The 13549-nt window shown below is 31.9% G+C and overlaps 4 protein-coding genes across 4 annotated transcripts; 2 read left to right on the top strand and 2 right to left on the bottom strand.

The window, feature by feature from the left end:
* Window positions 1-448: 448 nt before the first annotated feature.
* On the bottom strand, window positions 449-1033 carry Bm9813 (Uncharacterized protein; the record flags this gene model as incomplete). Its single annotated transcript, XM_043079102.1, has 2 exons — window positions 449-625; window positions 920-1033. 2 exons carry the CDS (start codon window positions 1031-1033, stop codon window positions 449-451), a joined length of 291 nt encoding a protein of 96 aa, XP_042935036.1.
* A 958-nt stretch (window positions 1034-1991) lies between these two features.
* Bma-osta-3 (Uncharacterized protein) lies at window positions 1992-4452 on the top strand (the record flags this gene model as incomplete). Its single annotated transcript, XM_001900803.1, has 7 exons — window positions 1992-2103; window positions 2451-2605; window positions 2936-3174; window positions 3260-3370; window positions 3606-3690; window positions 3765-3924; window positions 4265-4452. 7 exons carry the CDS (start codon window positions 1992-1994, stop codon window positions 4450-4452), a joined length of 1050 nt encoding a protein of 349 aa, XP_001900838.1.
* Window positions 4453-6202: 1750 nt separating this feature from the next.
* Bm9814 (Uncharacterized protein) lies at window positions 6203-7080 on the top strand (the record flags this gene model as incomplete). Its single annotated transcript, XM_001900804.2, has 4 exons — window positions 6203-6240; window positions 6470-6630; window positions 6720-6803; window positions 7001-7080. 4 exons carry the CDS (start codon window positions 6203-6205, stop codon window positions 7078-7080), a joined length of 363 nt encoding a protein of 120 aa, XP_001900839.1.
* A 2512-nt stretch (window positions 7081-9592) lies between these two features.
* Window positions 9593-11909, bottom strand: Bma-atg-3 (Autophagocytosis associated protein, C-terminal domain containing protein; the record flags this gene model as incomplete). Its single annotated transcript, XM_001900805.2, has 8 exons — window positions 9593-9643; window positions 9879-10055; window positions 10195-10275; window positions 10521-10620; window positions 10765-10862; window positions 10932-11078; window positions 11362-11464; window positions 11725-11909. 8 exons carry the CDS (start codon window positions 11907-11909, stop codon window positions 9593-9595), a joined length of 942 nt encoding a protein of 313 aa, XP_001900840.1.
* Between the last annotated feature and the right edge of the window lie 1640 nt (window positions 11910-13549).

Raw genomic sequence — 13549 nt, 5'->3', positions numbered from 1 at the left:
GTAATTCTATTTTTTTCAACTAATTTGTTAAAATCATTAATTGTCTCTCCTATTATTTGAAAGTAAACCTTTCTAACACACATATAACTGCTTCTTAATATGCTAACCTAACGCTTTCATCTTACCGAATTATTCAGTACTCTAACTGTACATTTCATTAAAATTTAAAATGTCAATAGACAGAATGTAAGACAGAGAGGGAGAGAGAGACAGAGAGAGAAAGAGAGAGGACTACGACATGTGTCACCCCAATATACAAGCGTGGAATGAAGTATGAAATGATTCACTTTTAATTTTTTTCACTTTATCACAAGCATTCACAGCATACATCTTTTTGATGAAAAATGAAGAGGAACATGCATAATGCAACATGCAGATGCATGCTTGCACGCACATAATAGATATGTATCAGCAAGCTTTCATCGCAGATCGATGACTGATGAGCTGCTTACGACGGGAAGTCTGAAGGGTGACGTGTGGACTGGGATGGAATCGATACATCTTCTCGAGTTTTCAGAGTTGCGATACAAGGCGAGAGAGCTGGGAAGGTGAAGTGTTCATATTCCTTTGCCATTTCACTGTCTCTTTGTTTATAAGCTAGAATTATATTTTCTTCCTCGATGAACTATAACCTTGACAGATTTTACTTTCTCTTCTATATTGTCCCGGGGGTAATTTTCTACCTATTGTCCCGGGTGAAAACCTAAGGAATATATATGTCAATAGGGAATGCATTTGTGAACTTTATGATATGAAATTCATTTCTAATGTCACTCAGATGAATTCCGTTCATTTCATTATTCTCACTGTTGTTCAAAATATTTCTCTCTTTGTCGCTGGTTCTTCACATCCTCTTACCATTCTCTGCCATCTCTTCTGTCTGATTCCTGCACTTTTAATCTCTACTGCAGTGATATACCAATTGCTTTCCCCGGGATAATTTTTCATCCTTCGCTGCAGGCAGTGCAGGAGGTGATGTATCCTTACCATCGCTCCAGTTGACCTCTTGCTCAGGTAGTAGCTTATCAGCCATCCTTACCATCACTCCAGTTCATCTGTCATGACCTTTTGCTCAGGTTGTAGCTTATCAGCCATCCTTACCATCACTCCAGTTCATCTGTCATGACCTCTTGCTCAGGTAGTAGCTTATCAGCCATCCTTACCATCACTCCAGTTCATCTGTCATGACCTCTTGCTCAGGTAGTAGCTTATCAGCCATCCTTACCATCACTCCAGTTCATCTGTCATGACCTCTTGCTCAGGTTGTAGCTTATCAGCCATCCTTACCATCACTCCAGTTCATCTGTCATGACCTTTTGCTCAGGTTGTAGCTTATCAGCCATCCTAGCATTTTGATTGCAATATTATCAGCATCTGACGTCCTTTCCTCTATCAGTAGTCTGCTAAGTGTGCTATTGTCACATTCTGCAAATTTAAGAATGCTCAGTGTTCTTCGTTCATTCAATTCGTTCAGAAAGTGTTCTTTAATAAACAAAATAGTTTGGTACTCTTTTATCTTTTGTGCTGTTCGTTAATGGTTGACAACCGGAAGATCTCAGCTCGATCCATCAGGCCATAGCATGTGATTATCTCAGCTGTTCATTGCACAATATTTGATATCTTTCTGCTACCGGTTTAGCATCCGATCTATAATTCGGATGCAGCTACCGGAAACTGTATCTCCTCCTATTGTGTTTATTATCCTTTTTTTCTAATTTTTATACGACTAAGTTATTTAGCATATTTTAAAATACTAAATTCTTCTATTTCTCAATTTATTTTGATGTGTTGTGTTTTTTTCTTCAGTGTTGTCCATCCAATTTTGATTTCCTGAAGACAACAGGCGATTTCATTTTTTCTTCCTAACCATCAATATTTTTGACATTTAATTCTTATTTTTAGTGTTTCTCCAAATTCCTTTTAAAAAAAATTCAAAATAATCACTGCCACTTCTTGGGGACTGAATATGAAATTTTTTTTCGGCAGTGAATATGAAATTTGATGAACTAACGAAGAAAATACTCGAACTAGCGGACTGGTCTAGTTCCGGTCGGAACTGTACTTCATTATCAGATCAGCCATCTGCATATTTCTTTATCAAAAGTAAGTTAGTTTGTTTACTTCTTCTAGACAACGAAATTTTATCCATTTTCTAATGTTATGGGAATTCCTGGCTTATTTAGTTTTCGTACTAGCTAGTGAATTAATAGAAATAATTTAATGGTACTCTCAGCAGTTGATATAATGAACTTCGTTTCAATTTTTTCATTCATTACAAGGATATGTTTACGGCCTAATAAAACAGCAAAAGCATAAGAGAATAAGTGTTGGCTCGAAAATCAGAAGGACACAGTAGAGTGTCTGAGGAAAGTTTTTAGGAAGAATGGGAGATAGGTGTGAAATTTACTATTGCAAAGAAAAGGTCGAAGTTTGTCTCTTTTTTGTTTCAGATGTAAACGGTGCTCAATTCATTCTAATACTATTTGCGTCAGTTTTTACCTTTATTGTATTGTTCTTAGCAGCTATTCATTGGTTTTATGTGTGGATGTATGTAGCTGAAGAGAAACGACAAAACAAACTTTATTTCTTGCTATCATTATTTCCGGTAAATTCTTCAGTTTAATTTTTGGTTCTGACTGCAAATACTACTTAAGAAATTTAAAGGTTTTCCATGATATGCGATACTAACTTCATAATTTGAACCATATTTTCTTATTTTCACAATAATATCACAATAACAATTTCAATCTTTTCATAAATCTTTCTCTTGTATGATAAGTGTATTCTTGTGCTCTTTATTCCAAATCTTTTGATCCAAGAAAATTTGAAACAACTTACCTCTTTTGATATTTTATGCACTTTTACTTTACAGAATACGAATTCATTTAATGATAGTGATTTACATTGTAAGAAAATTATTCGCAAACATTTAAAGGTATCAGCGATGTGCTGCTATATCGGTATGATATCACCACGTACATCAATGATGATGTCCTCACTTGGCGTTCTTTATTTCTTGACATGCCTATTTATACTTATTTCACTGATAAACCATTTGTTCGGTAGTCGTGAAGCATTCGCAACCATACTTCTATTGGACAAGAAGCCAATTGATTTTCAAAGTCCACCGTTTTGTTGTTGCTGTTCATTTTTACCAAAAGCAAAAAGTAGCGTGTAAGTTATTGAGTTTTTTTATTCTTTTTAAAAATTTGAAACAAATTTGTTTTCAACATAATTTTTAGAAATCTTTCAACTCCAGGCGAAATTTGCGACAACTGGAATGGTTAGTCTTACAGGCTCCAGTGGTTCGCGCGATGATCGTTACGTTTAATGTGATTGCGATCGCAGAATGGCGTGAAGCTGCTAATAAGTACTCATTTTTTTCTGTTGTTTATAATAGTTTGGCGACTGGTACCTCTAAACTTGACTGTCATTGATTGTTTTCATGCAAATTACTTGTCTTTTGATGACTGTCGTTTGCTGGAAACGATGTATTCATATAAATTTTTAATATGCTTCTTTTCTCATCGTTAAATGTCGAGAGAAACAATAATTACTTCGTCTATGCCAGCAATTGTGTTGTGTTCAAAAATTGATTCTTTTAGATACATACACTTCAGTGAAACAATTTCTGTTGCTTCTCTGCTACTTGCTATTTTTGGTGTTCATACATTAGCTCGTCTAACTTCCGTAAGTAATTAACATATTATGTGATTTCTCGTTGCTTTCTGTCTTTTTTTCAATAAAGAAAAAGCGATTTTAAGGATAAACTTCGACGTTATGGATTTATGACAATATTTCGAGTTGTTGACATTGCACTTTTATTTTTCACTGCTCAACAGCCAATAATATTTGAGAATATTTTGATACGATTTAATGTTTTAAAATGTGGTCCATTGCTATCTACGCTCGATAACGCTCGACGTAAGTTGGGATTTTTTTAATCATTTCATATGTCACTCTATGTTGATTTCATGGTCAAAGAATTTAAAATTCAATAATAATAATTACTGAAAAACTTTTTGATGATTGTCAGAGCTGAAACATTTAAGATGAATATGCCTCAATAAAAAAAAAAGCGTCCATTTCTTGTTTGGAATAATGAGACACATGAGGAAAAAGAATTCAAATTTTTTTTTTCATTGATGGACTTTAAATCAATAGAATTCAAAAATAGATGTTTACTACTCAATTTCGGATTTTCACAATTTTAACTCACATTAAAAGAAAGATAACATTTTGGTGCTAGTACTTTGCATTTCAGTTATATGTAACTTTGTGATTATCGTGGAAATGTTATTGTTGTCACTGTTTATAACTTTTATGGTTGCGCCTTCTCGAAGCGCTCTATTCGATTTGTACGGTTCTAAGGAAAGCAATGATATGCAATCCAGATTGACTCAGGAAAGTCTTCTAAGTAATCGTGAAACTGACGTGATTGTATTAGCTTAATAGTTAACTTATTAATTTTATAAAATGCAAAAGGCTTTCGAATGATAACTGATGAATACCAACAATGATAATGATAAATGGACAATCTTATTAGGAATATTATTGCACTTTATTGACGTCCTACTCGAATTTATCAATAATAATTATGGCGTTAAACTTATTTCGAACAATACAGAAGTTTCCGGATAGAAATCACTGTGTTTTAATTGCTAACTAACAGTTCAGATATTCAGCATATATTTATGCTTTTTCAAATTTTTGAAAAAGACATGGTTTTTACAGCTTCATTAGTCACTTTTGTTTAACGTCTAATATGAAATTTTCAAATCGTATTGGCTAACTTCGAGTTGTAAGTGTCGACTCAATAAAGTGCTCTAATCTTAAATATGCGTGACATAAAAACAATGAGTCAACGGAACACTGTCTGTATTGAAGACAGTACTGTTTATAAAATATTCAAGTATATTAGTTGACTATATCGTACTATGAAGTGTCGAAGTTGAGTTGTGTCGAATCAAAAATATTGTAAGATTAAAAGTGGATGACAATGTTAAGTATCTTAATAGTAATGCAATTTTATCAGTGGTGGGCATCATATGATGAAGGCTTTCTCGATGTTAACTGTAGTATGTACACATAACATATCGGGTGTATTTCCAATCGCTTTATTGCTAATAGATCGGAAGCTTACAAATTTTGGAGTTTCCGATATATTTTTAGTAGATCTGGTGAATTAATATTTGAGACGTGAAATTGTTTTTTTTTTTTTTTTTTTTGAATGAAATTTAATTAACACGGCATAAATATAATCAGAATTTAAATCGTACACTATTGATGAAAATTGTGACAAAAGTTTTCGGAAAATCTTGGTACAAGGACATACGTGGATCTCTGATGTGCAACATTCGTCACTATCCCGAAACTAGCAAACGTAGCTCAGACATTCCGTCTGATTTCGATTATCTGGTGTTAGTGCGGAAGAGATGACAATTTTTATTGAGTGGAAGTACTTCATTGATAGTAATAAATGAAAGATCAGTGTCAGTATGAAGATCTCTCTATATACGCAATATATATATATATTTTTTTTTTCTTCAAATTAGACTATGATAAAATGATAATAAAAATGTTTCACTCAAATTTGATTAGAAAAAGAAAGCACAGAAGGTGAAGCATTTCGTTTTGTCTATAAAATCCTAAATCTGTCAAATCATCCTATAAAATGAATCAGCAGTGACCTTAAAATGGTGGGACGTAATTTTTAGATATTTGGGTCAAAGATGCAACTGATGAAATTGACCCAATCATGTGATATATCAAGTTGTATTATATCACTTTGAATTGCATTTTAAATTCATCGTCTAGCTATTTTTTTAACTTCGAAATTTCTCTTTTATCTATCATCATAGCTCTATGATTGAGTAATTATAAAGTATTCCAATGTGACTACTAACCTAACCTAAGTTACTTTCTTTTGTTTACAATTCGCAATTGCAAAACGCAAAAATATTTTTCATTACAAAAAATCAATGAATGATGCTAAAAAAAAAATCAAAAGTTAGCTTTTCCTTTAACAGACAATATGGTATAAAAATCTCCAGTAGATAATTCAAGAAGAGAATTTAAGTAATTTAAAGGAGGCGGCCTTGAACTTCAAATATAATAGAAGTACATTCGTTGTCTGCTCCTCAACAACAGTCCTCCTCACAATTGTGTTCCTATCGAAGGACATAGTCAGTATCGTGGAAGGATGCATTCCAATACCACCAACAACTACGACTGCACCCCGTGGGCTTTTTGTTTACTTAATCTATTTACCACTTTATTTAGTCGTTTAAATTTACTAACAAATTACCTTTGAAACGAACAGTGTTTCTATACTTGTAAAAATTTGTCTGATTTCAAATACAATAGTTAAGACTACCACCATCTTAAGAAATGATTAACATAAATTTACAGAAATTAAAATCTCAAAGTACAAGGAAGAGAATAAAAAGAGAAAGACTGAAGATTTCAGTTTGTTGTCCAATGATAACAACGGGGAATCCGGCACAAGTCAGGCGGCCTCCACAAGCAACCGGAGCTGGCTTAGACGAGTGATCAGTACTACATCTCTTTTTGAGAAGAGTTTGTCTACAATTCGCTCAACTGGTCTGTTCCAGGAGTCCCGCGACAACGGTGCTCCTTGTTTGTCCCATTATTTCATTCTTCATCATCTATCAGAGTGTTTTGCCATCTTACTAACCAGTAACTGTCACCTGTTTCAGGTCAATTAGATAAAGTCTCAGGTTATCAGTGGAACGACTCCTGTTGTCAGCAGCAGTACGGAGCTAACGGTGGCTATGCTAGCAGTTAGTAGCTATTATAAATTACTTCTATTTATCACTTTTTAAGAGGATTATCAATCTAAAAATACTTTATCCAAATAAGGTTCGGTCTCTTTTCTTCATATTTTGATTGATTAAAATTAATCGGAAAAAAGAGAGAGAGAGAGCTACTAATATCTTATTCCATATGTGATAATATTTGATAAAATGAAATGATACAGATAGAGTGTGTAGCACCAGAAAGGTGGATGTATCGGAACACTCAGCAAAAGGTATTCGAATTTACTGGCGTGTCATGTAACCAGGAGACACCTACGTTTGGCAGTTATGTCATCAGTTAGCTCTCATCTCATGAAATGGAATGTTTAATTTTGTTCTTTCTATCAAATATATAAATTAAATCTCTATTGCAATTAAAATCTGCTACAGTTTCACAAAAAAATCGAACATCATTATATAATGCATATAGAAGAGTGAATTTCCAAGTTGGCATAGGGTTGTTCGATTCAACTTTAAGACATAAATTGTCCAGATATGACTGAAAGAGGGAGAGAGAGAGAGAGAGAGAGAGAGGTGAAAATGTCATTAACTTTTTCGGGAGATTGTCATTTTTGCTTTTTGAATATCTGCTTTTTTGAGTGATATTGATTGACATTCAAACAGAATAAATTTCTATTGTCAGTAGATCATGATTTGGAATTCCTTTTTTTCAACTTTTTATACGTACTGACAGGTTTTAAGAATTTCATGGCAACTTAAAAATGAAATTAAAAATTAGACAGAAAGAATGGATAAAATATTAGCGTGGGAAGAAAAATATAGATAAGTTGTATACTTTCCAATAAAATTGGAAATTATTAAATTTGAGAATGTGCAGAAAATTTAAACGGGACTTCCAAAAAAAATTTTTTTAGAAAATTTTTAGTCTTTTTCTATCACTTTCTACTTTTTATGAGTTCTTTTTATACTGATAGAGATTTCTGATCAGAGGCAAAGCTTTCCAGCAAAATTAGAAAAATTATAAAACAGTGAAGTTTAACATTTATGTACATATATTTGATTATTTATGTTATTTCATTAATTTATATACTTATTTTATTAATTTATATTATTTATCTATTCATTTTTCATTTAGTTGTTTGCCAATATTTCAAGCCTCGCCTAAATTTTGACAGTAATTTCATATAGTCCAAATTACATGGCAACTACTTTAGCCTAAAGGAGAGCCAAACGCCTTACTATTGATTGTATAGCATCCAGAAAAATCTTCCGAAACTTTCCGTAAGCAATTTTCACATTTTTACACAAAGCAAAAACAGAAGAAAAGTATGGCCATTTGTAATAGATATAAAAACAGAATGCATTCAATTATTCAAGAAATTGAAAATGAAATCCAGATCACTGATCGCTCGAACAGAACACATTTATCGTTTTCATGATTACTGTCTAAACACTGATCGTCATGTCCGTGCACATACTTGTCCTCGTGCACATACTGTTGCACTAAATTATCGAAAATTGATAACAGTATAAAGATAAAATTGAGCTATTTATTAATTCTGTCTTAATTATATCTATCTGATTGATATCTTACTAATTTCTCGCAAACAAATAACAATCTAGCAATTTTTACCAACGAAAGTTTAAATTCCTTTTAGTATGATCAAGAAATTTACATATACTTGAATTCAATGAATTATGAATTATTGGAATTTTTTATAAGTGTACAGAGCGTATGAAAACTTATTAACACATACAAAAGTTATGGAAGAGTGAATTAATTTTAATACAGTCATTAAACCTACAATTAAATTACAAGTAAATTTCATTAGCTTAATGATCACTACTTATAGTTACAAAGTCATCGCCAGCACTTTTTTTAAAAAAAAAAAGTAAGTAGCTGATACCAGCCAGCAAGTGTTCAAAGTATTTAAAACTTCCGTATTTTAAATAACAGGTTAATAATGGTTTCTATTAAATCATACTTATTTGTCTCACGCTACAAAACAAGCAAGTAGATCCGCATAGTCAATTCAGATTTAATCCTCAACAAATCTGAACATAGAAATTTGCTGGAATGCCAAAATCAAACTTACGCATAATTCTTTATCACAAATATTCAATTTGTTTTAGTTGGCTTCTAAACGCTAATGCTAAAATTTATGACTTTAAAAAACAACTAGAACTCAATGAGATGTTTATTTCATTACCCATTTTTCTATAATTCCAGAGTTTCTAGCTTCATAGCTTCCACATGGGAAAAGTATTTCCCTGAGATTTACGTCGTTAATCACAAATATCATAAAAATTATTCAGTCAAAACAGAAAATAGCGGCATCTCTTCCCTTCCTTTTCGAATTCACTTTTTGTTCTTAGAAGCAAAACAAACAGACATTTATTGAAAATTTATAAAGCTATTTTACATATCGTCTTATACCAACATGAATCCTCCCAAAATAAAAATTTACAACAAAAATTTTGTGATGAAAAGCTCTGTATTTGATATTACAGGTGAAGAATGTAACCAAGTAAGCACTATAAAGAGGTGAATAGTGAAGAAAAAACAGTTCATAGAAATTCACTCCAACAAGTAAAAACAATAAGCGAAGAAGCTTAGTTCTGAAGGTTTCCCTTAAAATTTCTTTTCCTCTGGAGAAACAAACAAATAAATACTTTATGAATTATGAAAGTTCCTAAAGTGTGACAATCAGCACGAAAGGAAAAAGAAATTCAAAATTGATAGAACTGAGCAACTGGAAATTTTCATAATAGCAGCCAACTTGAAACTACCCATCGTTTCATAATTAATCGAATTAAAGTTGGATACTTCTTGTGTAGTCATATTCTATTGTTGGAATCACTGCCTAAAATTCATGCTACTTATTTTTTCGTAACATCAAATAAAATTATAAACCATGAGAAAGTTAAAATCTATTTTTTAATATCGACCGTTTTTTTTTTTTCATTTTTGCTGATAAATAGTCTTTTCAATTAATTAATTTGATACAAGCTTCTGATTAGTTTATTTAGAGCAAGACTGATTAATTAGACCCATGTATATTCAAAGATCAACTCATCTATGAACAATTTTAAAATAACCTGAACAAATTTGAGGAATATAAGGAGATATTGATCAACACTCAATTCTTTTCCCGAGTCAGCAAGCTGCTCAATAAGACGCTTCATTACTTCTGCGTGTCTACAAGGATGGATGGAAGCCATAGCAGTGCGAAAATATGGATGAGATTCCATTGTAATAGTCTTATTAATATGGTCCTTAAATCATGGAAATTTATTTGAAAAATGCCGAAAACTGTTAAGGTAGCTAACAGTTAATATATGGGAAACGTACTAAGGGATATATATATATATACTGTTACTATTTTACATCTAAAAATCTAAGAAACAAGTAAACCTGCGAAAAATCTGCGCTCATTTTATCCACAGTAAGTGGTTTATTGTCTTCGTCATATCCGCACAACCAAAGACGAGGTACCTGAGCAATTAATAAAGAACTTAATTGTAAACCGTCACTAATGTTGAAATTGCTCAATGAAAATGGCAGAAATCGGATGTTTAAATCCAGTTATATAAATTATTGCATGATGATGATCAATAAGAAATTTATTATGGGCAAAAAAAAAAAAAAAATGGAATACACTGAAATAACCTATAATCAAAATAAGGTTTTCTTGAAAACTCGTTTCTTACCATCTACTACAACATTAAAATCCAAGTTACCTGATAATATTTGTCGTAAGTTATGTGAAGATCATAAGTACGTGTATGCAAAACGTTGTCGGTGTCACCTTCGGTCTGATTCCTCTCTTCTTCAACAAATCTTGAATATCTTTCCTAAGTTTTCTGACAAATATATTTAGAGAAAAGTTGAAAACCTTGATTACTAGAAAAATTTAGAATAGAAGAAAAAAAATTTGGATTATATCACCTTGGTGTTATTTCAGAAAATCTTTTGAAAAACTACCTATAAGGATCGTTTTCCTCGAGACCACCCTCAGCAACAAACGCATCCATGTCTACTGGTGGCCCACCATCATCCTCTGGTTCGTCCGATTGTTTTGACTAAAAGTAACACTAATATTTTTAAACAATTTAAAACGGTACCTGTATACATTACATAAAAATCCGAACCTCAGAAGATCCCATCTGAGGTATTTCGAACATCGATGCAGGTTTCTGACTAGCATCTAATATATAATGATGCGTATCAACCCATCCTTCATCATCCTCGACGTTGGTGAAATCACCCTCATCATTCCACTCTTTACTTTTTAGTATCTATAAGATTTAAATTTAAACAAGCTCTAAATAATTATAATATTCCTGAAAACTGTTGGGATAAAATTAACCCATGAACAAAAAGCAAACATTAAAAACACTATTTAACAGCAGACTAGGACTAAAATTTAACAGCACACTAGAAAGACTCAATTACATATAAGGAAAGGAAACCTTAAAAAAATCAACCTTAAAAAAATTTACTATTATTTAGCACTAAAGTTGCTAATGAATATACGAAGAGAACTAACAGATGTTTTTCCTTTCAATTCAAATAAAACACCTTTTCTTGTGATGAGTCATATTCCATATCCACACATCGACTAAAACACGGCACATTACGTGTGATCAAGAATTGCTTGTTTATAGGTAGATATGGTTTGGCTCTGAAATATTAATATATATGTAAAAAACTTTATATGATAAAAGTACGGCGAAATATATCATGTCATTTGTTCAGAAATTTTCATATAACTAAAAGCTTCCTTTTCAGCAACTAGAAAAACAATGAAAATATCATGCATTTTAGTAATACAACAAAAAAGAGGTGTAAAAAAGTGATTAATTTTGGTTTTTATATGAAATTGCTAGATTTTCGACTCAGAGGCGCATTTTAAAAAAAAAAAAAAACAAGAGTAAAATTTACTTTAAAGGATCTAATTGACCCCATGACCAAGTTGGACAATGATGTATAAGGTAGTCGCCGGCAATAACGAATTCTTCAGGATTTAATACGCCTGTTTCTTTGAATTTTGATTCCCGAAGCACTGGCGTTAAATACTGACCCACATCGAGGGCTATACTTTTTACCGAATTTACGATACTTTCCATCGTTAATTTCCACAATTAAAAAATTAGTAAAAAAACTGAAAAATAACATTAAGATAAATCTTTCTCTATAAATGTCGAACAATTATTCAAAGAAAACATGCAAATTAGTTAAAAGACGTCGATAATGATATTACATCCTTAGGTTACGCATATCTGTCTAACAGAAGATGAGTTTCTTATTTAAATACTTCAAATAATATAAAACTGTAATCACGCTATGTTATTATTACTGAGAATGAAAAAACTGATTACAGTGAAACAAAAGTTAACGAAGACATGACCGCTGACTATTTACAATGTGCAGCCAACTTCTTTTTTTCCCTACCTTAATTAGCTAATGAAATTTCTGCTTTTCAAAAAATCCAATCAGTCTTTCTCCCTCTTCTTTGATTATCTTTTTACATTGCAGACAGTTAATTGAATATCAGTTGTCCAGAATGTCAATCAACAGGATGTTCGACAACAACCTCATAGATTATCTCACAGAAGTGCAAATACAAAACACATCTTATGTAACTGAAGAAAATAGAAATACGGAACGAAACAATAAGTGCTTCTCTAATAATTACCCTTCTCCAATGAAAAACTTATTCCAATCGCAAAATGAGGCACGCAGTTAACCTGCACTTATTTCTACCCTCTTCTGTTTCATTCTTCATAAAGCTTTCATAGTTTTCTGATCAAATTTTGCATCTCTTCAGATGTATTACCACTTCTCCTCCTCGGTTAATATATAATGCGATCATACTATTGTTTGGAATTGTCTGAAAATTTCTCCTCAAATTATCCCATCACATCTATATCTCAAAATCACTCCGAGAATACCTAAACACCTAGATGACCCTCATTTCTGACCTTGATCCATTATGAACTCTAACCTTACACAAACTTTCGTCGCATTTGTATCAAATGATACGAACAGTGAAATGAAATGCGAAAAATAATTTAAGTGGAATGAGTAGCTTAGATTTAAATTTAAATTCTTTTGTTTTATCTTATATACTATTAATGTGTGTCTTTTTCGTTTTGCCATGATGTAATAATAAATGATATCGATGGATTGTATTTCATTAGGTTCCTCAATGATACGTAGATAAGACAGAAAGGAGAAGTAGGCAAGAGGGACTGTTTGATGTTTGATGGATACAGTAGTACATATCTCTCAATAGAGGTAAAAATATTGGTGGAATAGATAGAAAACAAAAGATAGATCTTTCCGAGATATTTCCGATTAATATCGTTAATAAACTGATTTTCATGATTCTATTCCAGTTGATTTTGTAGTCAAAATATCTTCCGTATTAGGAAAATATATTAAGTGTAAGGAAAAGGAAGTTATATAAGAATTTGTAAAGATTGCACCAAATTATTTGAAATAGCGATATAATTGAGTGTCTTATCCACTGTGTTATTTTCATTTGCTCTTCATATTTAAACTGCTTATTCAGTTATGAAATGAAATTATGCAAAATAGGTGTTAAGGAGTTTGTTTCCAAATCTGATTCGCTCTGTTTGTTTTTCAGGTATATCACACTAAAATATTTGTAATAATTACACTTTCATGCAGTATATATTTTTTTAAGTGCAATATTTTTGAATTTCAATTCCCAAACAATTTCTGCTGTGACAGAAGGGTCAGC

Source organism: Brugia malayi (assembly GCF_000002995.4).
Source record: "Brugia malayi strain FR3 genome assembly, contig: Bm_v4_Chr2_contig_001, whole genome shotgun sequence".
NCBI lineage: Eukaryota > Metazoa > Nematoda > Chromadorea > Rhabditida > Onchocercidae > Brugia > Brugia malayi.
Note: the sequence above shows the minus strand (reverse complement) of the source record. Positions and strands in the feature narration are given on the sequence as shown.